Source organism: Phragmites australis, chromosome 10, assembly GCF_958298935.1.
Source record: "Phragmites australis chromosome 10, lpPhrAust1.1, whole genome shotgun sequence".
Taxonomy (NCBI): domain Eukaryota; kingdom Viridiplantae; phylum Streptophyta; class Magnoliopsida; order Poales; family Poaceae; genus Phragmites; species Phragmites australis.
The window spans coordinates 34,170,545-34,177,491 of record NC_084930.1 but is presented as its reverse complement, the minus strand read 5'-3'; the positions used below and the strand labels follow the sequence as shown (position 1 = coordinate 34,177,491).

Below are 6,947 nucleotides of genomic sequence, written 5' to 3'. Positions count from 1 at the left end.
CTCATTACATAGCAACCCCCGAGCAACACCCAGAGGGTGACGCTAATTTTTTGATCAGTAGATACAGGATCCAAAAACATGTGGCAGGGGATCAAACTAAACAGTCAAAAAAGAGAATGAACGGCAAGCAGATACAGGTCAGCCTGACCTCGAAGCTCCTCCGTGGTCCTTGTAGCATCAGCAAAGCCTTCAAAGACTGTCGTGATAAGGTCAATATCTGAAAATTTACTAGTGATGAACTCGAAGGGAATATATATTATATTGGGGATGAACTGGCTCTTCAAGAACAAGACCGTGTTAGATTGTGCCTAGCAGACAGTTACTCTAAATGGTTCGTCCGGCATCCGAATTCAATTGAAGCTAACGGGTGTCAAATCTTGTCTCTTCGCCTTAGAGGCTGCCCCCACCGTAGACATGATGAGTATTCCTGTGGTGTGGAAATTTTCGGATGTCTTTTCCGGATGAATTGCTAGGAATGCCGCCCGACCGAGCGGTTGAGTTCTCTATTGATCTCATGCCCGGAACGGCGCTAGTCTCAAAGAGGTCGTATTGGATGCTACCTAATGAATTAGCAGAACTGAAGAAGCAGTTGAAGGAGTTGCTGGAGAAGGGGTTCATTCGTCTGAGCTCCTCGCCTTAGGGATGCTCGGCACTTTTTGTGAAAAAGAAGGATGGTATCTGCAAATGTGGGTTGATTACCGTCCGTTGAATGAGGTCACTATCAAGAACATAGAATATTGTATTCTATGTTAATACTAGTACTTTATCTTATAACGTATTCCTCATGCAGGAATACAGATGGGAAGAAAATGCCCTGCCATCGAGACGGGGAACAGGGATGGTGAATTTTCTTCCAAGCGGAGGTAGGTATGTCCACTCACTCCCGTATGAAATTTCCACTGGGACATCCCTACCTATAGTTAGCGAAATGCTTACAAATGCATGCCGTATTGGACAATTGTCCGGCAGTGGCATAGCTTGGACAAGATTGCAGAGGGGGCAATCCAACTTGATATTGAAAATGAGGGGGTAGATTAGTATTTTTCTTAGCACTTGAGTAGTAAAATTAAGTATTTCTTTGATGTCTTTTTTAAAGATTGGAGATAGAGTTTGGCCCAATGAACCTCCGCCACTGTTTGCAGGCAAACGATTCTGAGTTAGGGTTTTAGTTACCGTTTAACAAACGGTTATCGATCCCCGATGGTAACCGTACAGTAATTCGGTGTGATTAGATAGAAACCGGTCGAATTTTGTCAAATTTTGATTTTTTTTGAAATTTGTCGAATTTTTGAATTTTTTTGAATTTTAAATTTAAGTTTGATCGGTAACCGCTCGATTTATAAAAGTGGTGCGGACCGAATCGTCCGGTAATCGTGATAAACTAGCGGTTACCGACGATATTTGTAACCCTGTTCCGAGTTCGACTATTTTATTAAAGTGAAAATATAAGAAGGGACTGAGCTGAAGTAATTGCAATTAGTTAGTTGAAATAAGTCTAAGAATATCTCTTTCACTGTCTTTTTATATGTAATTGCATATTTCTATATGCGATAGAAATCAGCGGCAAGGGTGCATCTTACTAAACTCTCGGTGGCCTGCAAGGGTACTAACGCTTCTTCTCTAACCTCTCAGTGGCTTGCAAGGACAACAATTTGATCCATGGCAGTGATGACATCCTTGAGATCCTCTAGAGGAAAAATACTGTAGAGGGGATAGGATGGGAGAGGTCGAACACTATCTTTAACTATTTCTCTTCACCAGTCCTATTTATTTTATAAAAGTATTTTCATTTTTTTTCGATGTTCTAATGATTTTTTTTTACAAAAGAATTTTTTCTTATGTTCCCTCTATCATGAAATTAAAAGAATAAAAAACAAAAGAAAGAAAATATAATTGAAGACGGTCCAACAGTAAATGAAAGCCAGCTGGTTTTCTCCTTTTCGTTGGATGTCAAAGGGGGTTGTTGGGATGGGGTAAATGATCACGGCCGTCGGATTTGTGGTTAGATGCGCGTGAGCCGGTAGGATTAGTTGACCACTTTTTCAACTGCCAAAAGCTAGTATTATGGACCGGTTGTCTTCGGGATTTGAGCCGTTGACGTACAACTGCATCTGTCTTTTTTTGTCCTTTCTTTTGCTGCAGCAGCAATTCATCGAGTCGCATACGTTGTCCATCTTCCACTGTACTTCTTTGAGGGGCGGACCCAGCTAATCACAAGGTGGGCTTCAGTTCAGGTTATAGGTCTAAATTTTAATTGAAATTACTATAAAAACAGTGGATTTTTTTTTAAGATTCATATTAAATTTGAATGGCCTAGCCTGAGTCTTGCCTAGGGCTGATTCCGCCCTTCTTCTTTGGCCGTATGGCTTATGTCATGGTGCTCCAATCCAATCCACACCGATTTTAGTAGTGACGGATGTCCATTTCAATATGTATATTTGACGAGTCGACAAAAAGTAGTAATACAAATAAATTTTACTCGAATCCAACCAACAAATTGCTACAAATCTGTTATAAACTCACACACTGCCACAACAGGCAGAGGGAGATGGAGCCCAGTGGCATAGATACAAGAGGCAGTTTAACAAAAAAAACAGCTAGACGAAACTAGGGATTGAACTGTTTAAATGCCAGCAGATGGAATAAAGACAACCCTTTATCTTTTTTTAGACAAAAACACATTCCTTTATTAAAAGAAAATGATAAAAAATCCCAGCAAAATTCCAAAATAATACTAGAACTAAACTACTCTTGTTCTCCACTTCCTCTCCTCTGCGCTATGCTCTTTCTCGGTTGCGGTGTGAAACAAATAATTGACGTGAGGTCTGAGGATGGCACACCTATTATATAGAAAAATGTGTCACACTTTCAACTGACAGACGAGATGTCTCTTGCAACATATAATATGTCACTGTGGCAGCAACGTCAGTCATGTTATTTAATGCCTCATTTGACCGTGGACCTATTAGTAATAGGTTAGACATGGAATTTTTTCAATCAGCGACTAGTTTTGCAAATATTAAAAAATACAGTGTATAAAAAATTCCTTCCTCTCCCTATACAGTACGGCAGGGCCGAGGAAGCAGCCAAGGCAATCCGTGCCGTCCACGACTCTTACGTGTCACGAAGCCGTCGGCGTGATCGAAAGGCGGAAAAGATTCCCCGTCCTCTCTTTCTCCTCCCACACGTCATTCCCGTCTCCACTCCCGCCGCTTCCCCTTCCAGACGAATCTAGAAACTTCCGTGCGGGGGGGCTCGAGTCCGCGATGGCCGACGCGTACTGGAGGTACGCGGCCGCCGACCCGCGCCAGCAGCCGCCTCCCTCCGCCGCGGCCGGTGCCCCGCAGATGGCCGCAGCCGCGGGGCAGCAGCCCATGAAGCGCCCTCGCCCTGCCGACTTCTCAGGTCCGTCCGTCCCTGTCCCTGCCCCTGCCCCCACCCTCGATCTGATTCGCGCGTCGTTTGACTTGTTGTCCCGCCCGCCCGCCCGCTCGATCTGTTCGTGGCGGAGCGGGCGCCGGGTGTCCAGGGTTTGAGCGGTTCGTGTGCGCTGTTGCAGTTTGCAATGCACGGGTTTGTTTGCTTCCGCCCCATCTGGCTTTTGCTGGAGGCTGGAGCTGAGATCCCGCGAGAATACCTCTTAGTTTCGTTGCTTTCGTTCGAGCTGCTTCGGTGGTGAGAGATTTGCACGCTGGTGCGGTCAAGCGATGCCGTCTGTGCCGGCTTTCTGCCGGGAGCAGGCGAATTTAGGTTTCAGTGTTCACTTCGTCCGCACTGAACTGCTGGAGTGGACTCACATGGTTAATTGCACGATCTGTCACGATCACTTTAGTGGTGCTGATGGCTAGTGCTAGATTTTGCGTGCTTCTTTTTCGATTTAGCATGACATCTGAAACCCACTGACACATTCACATCTGTAGTTTAGTAGTTAAATGATCCAGGCTGCAGTGCACAAATTTAAGAATCGTTTGTTTGGTGCAAATTGCGATAGCAAACTCTATGGACAATTTGATTGATTAATTAGGCTTAAGTAGGTCAAATCAAACTGCAACAGGAAGGCATCTCTATTTTCACCGAAGTTCTCCGTGTCATACTGGCTTTAATACCTCTGCAACTAATGTCTAAGACAGTGAATCACCTTGTAATCGAGAAGAAGGCTAATGTTAAGACTAGGCTGCAACACGGACATCTTGAGACATCATTATCGTTAATTCCTTAGCTGCTTATAAGTGTTCCACGAAAATCTCGGCAACAGTATGGCTTGAACTCTATATTTACCAGTATTTTTTTCACTGCATAGATGTAACCGGCGCACCTGACATGACTGGCTATTATCCGCGTGATGAAGAAAGGGCAGGGTATCGTGCTGCCAGAGATACCGAGGCTCTTAATGCATCCTATGAACGTTTTCTGCGTACTGGGGTATCAATTGTTGGTTTTTTGCATAATCATCTTTCAAATACACAGTCAGCTAACACTTTTATTGAACTTCAGCAAATCCAATCCTATGGTGCTGGACCTGCTGGAGAACTTATTAGGCCTGCTGTGGGAGGCAATGCTGGCTACCCAGTTGATGATCGTCCAATGATGGCTGCTAGGGGTATGGATAACAGAAATATTGGTTATGGTAGTGGAATGCCAGAGCCTCCCCTCCCACCTGATGCCTCAAACACCTTATATATTGAAGGCGTTCCTACTGGCTGTACACGTCGAGAGGTTTCACGTATCCTTAAATCTATAACATTTCTGCCACTCTCTTTTCCTAAACAGCTATCTGCATAAACTGCGGGTGTATTCATGCATGATATACTTCCATCTTTTAGTTAGTCCTTCACTTTTCTCCCCAGATATCTTCCGACCGTTTGTTGGCTTTCGTGAGGTGAGGCTTGTAAACAAAGAACCGAAACATGTAAGTGACTATTTTGATTTTTGTCAAGCCTTTGCCTCTTGTTTGATTTCCATGTATCCTTCTGACTCCGTTGCTATTGGCAGCCTGGTGGTGAGCCGATTGTCCTCTGTTTTGTTGATTTCGCTGATGCTACTCAAGCTGCTATTGCCATGGATGCTTTGCAAGGTGAGCTTGACATATACAGATACTTTCTGAACTATGTTTAGTTGACACTAAGTCATTTGTCAGATTTACTTCCTAAACACTTTTGATTGCATTTAGTCATATACCAATTGCTTTTGTTCTTCCATGTTGAAAACCTTGACTACACCGCGTTCAGGCATTGGTCTTACCAGCATCCATTTCTCATGCATGCCTCAAGTGTTGCCTTGTATTGTTTTAAACTGAAATCTACCTTCTCTTTTACTTGTCATCTTAGAAAGTGCATAGTAAACCTTTATAATCCTTTACCACCACTATGCATGTCAATATTTTGATTTGTTACATGGAAATGATATCGGTACATTCATCTTCACATGTATTTTTAATAAGATTACATTTATTTTTTATAGCATATGATTAGAAAACTAATGCCCAAAGGTGTGTATTGTGGACTATTGATGTCCAAATGACAAGTAAAAGAGAATGGAGGGAATAACTATTTCTATCGCTACTTTGGGCTTCAAGATCCGCATAGACTTATAGGGGGGGTGGTACTTTATATGCCTTAGGCCAAGAGCCAAAATACTCAAGTCTGTTTGTGGGATACAATTCTTTCAGGTGAATTAGATATCCGTTACTTTGGTGTCGAAATATTGGCCAACCAATCGAAAGCAGGTTGTGTAATTCTTGTCTGTAGAGTACAACACTAAAATTCTGTAAATTTTGCTCGGCATGATCACTAAGTGGTCATTGGTGATTATGCCACTTGGTAGAATGATGTTCATGTGATAATGCTTCCCAAGGTTATATTGTGCTGACTAGGAACTAGGCATGTTCTGAAACACACTACAGCAGAAAATAATGGGGGCGCGGCTCACCGATGCCTTGACTAGTCAAGTAGTAATCTGTTCTTTGTCTGATCAGTGATCACCAGTTTAGTATGCTACATATTATGTCACGATATGATTGAGGGTCGCATAAGTCCACTTGGTGATGTTTGTCACCCTATCTTATTCCAGAGAGGTGCTGATGGGCAGCCACTTAGGTCGTGTAAAAGGGATCACTGTCCATGATCTCCCCAGGCATTTGTTACCAACATTTGTAGCAAGATTAGTAATAATGCAGTCTATCTACCTGCAAGGAGTTCGCTGTGGGTTCTTGTAAGAATATGTTGTCCAGAGTGCTGTTCCTATGTGTGGCGGGCAGTTCGCTAATTCGTTTTCCTAATGTATAGACGCAGGCATTGATACGTTGTAAATCATAAGCACCACGGTCGATTTTGCAGGCTATAAGTTTGATGAGCATGATCGCAATTCGCCTAATTTACGGCTGCAGTTTGCTCGTTTTACGGGTCCAAGGGGTAATTCAGGACCTGGTGGCGCTCGTATTAGGCGTTAAGTTCTTGGCGTTCCTTCTGTCAGGTGATTCATGAAACTGCTCACTCCACACGTTCATTGAGTTGACCATGAGTTCAAAGTTTTGAGGCGATGATAACGTTAATCAGTTGTTTCTGTCACCGTTTTGTAGGCCTGGTCGCATCGAATACCTTTCGGAGATGATAATAGTTTGGTTGTCTTTCCAGACAAATTTCTCCATAGTACTAGGATCAATAGCTTGTGCCTTGTGTCGTTCCAGCTTTGCTTTGCTACCTTGGTCTTGATAGATGGCGTCTGACTGAATGAACTAGCTGAACATGATAGGTTGAAACGTTTGTGCCACCCTGCAGACGTGATGCCTATTGTAGGCTTTGTTTGTAATGTATCGATTTGTATCTGGAGGCAGTTTTGCCGTTTAATGCGCCTAGTTTATGAATTTTGTTCTGGATCACACATTTGAGAGCATGTATATGCTCAGTTGCAACCTGATTCCTATTTTGGACTAACACGCCGCATTGTAT

General features: G+C 43.2%; 1 protein-coding gene across 1 annotated transcript; it reads left to right on the top strand.

The window, feature by feature from the left end:
* Positions 1 to 3,170: 3,170 nt before the first annotated feature.
* LOC133930951 (RNA-binding protein 1-like) lies at positions 3,171 to 6,877 on the top strand. Its single transcript, XM_062377739.1, has 7 exons — positions 3,171 to 3,405; positions 4,301 to 4,422; positions 4,495 to 4,723; positions 4,848 to 4,909; positions 4,993 to 5,074; positions 6,336 to 6,471; positions 6,578 to 6,877. The coding sequence occupies exons 1-6, from the start codon at positions 3,267 to 3,269 to the stop codon at positions 6,446 to 6,448; spliced, it is 747 nt and encodes a 248-aa protein (XP_062233723.1). The 5' UTR covers positions 3,171 to 3,266; the 3' UTR covers positions 6,449 to 6,471; positions 6,578 to 6,877.
* The last annotated feature ends 70 nt before the right edge of the window (positions 6,878 to 6,947 follow it).

Excerpts from the sequence above, each read along its gene's own strand:
- LOC133930951 (XM_062377739.1), top strand. The coding sequence starts at position 3,267 with ATGGCCGACGCGTACTGGAGGTACGCGGCCGCCGACCCGCGCCAGCAG. Across the intron at positions 3,406-4,300 it reads TCGCCCTGCCGACTTCTCAG|ATGTAACCGGCGCACCTGAC; the intron begins GTCCGTCCGTCC and ends TTCACTGCATAG. Across the intron at positions 4,423-4,494 it reads AACGTTTTCTGCGTACTGGG|CAAATCCAATCCTATGGTGC; the intron begins GTATCAATTGTT and ends ATTGAACTTCAG.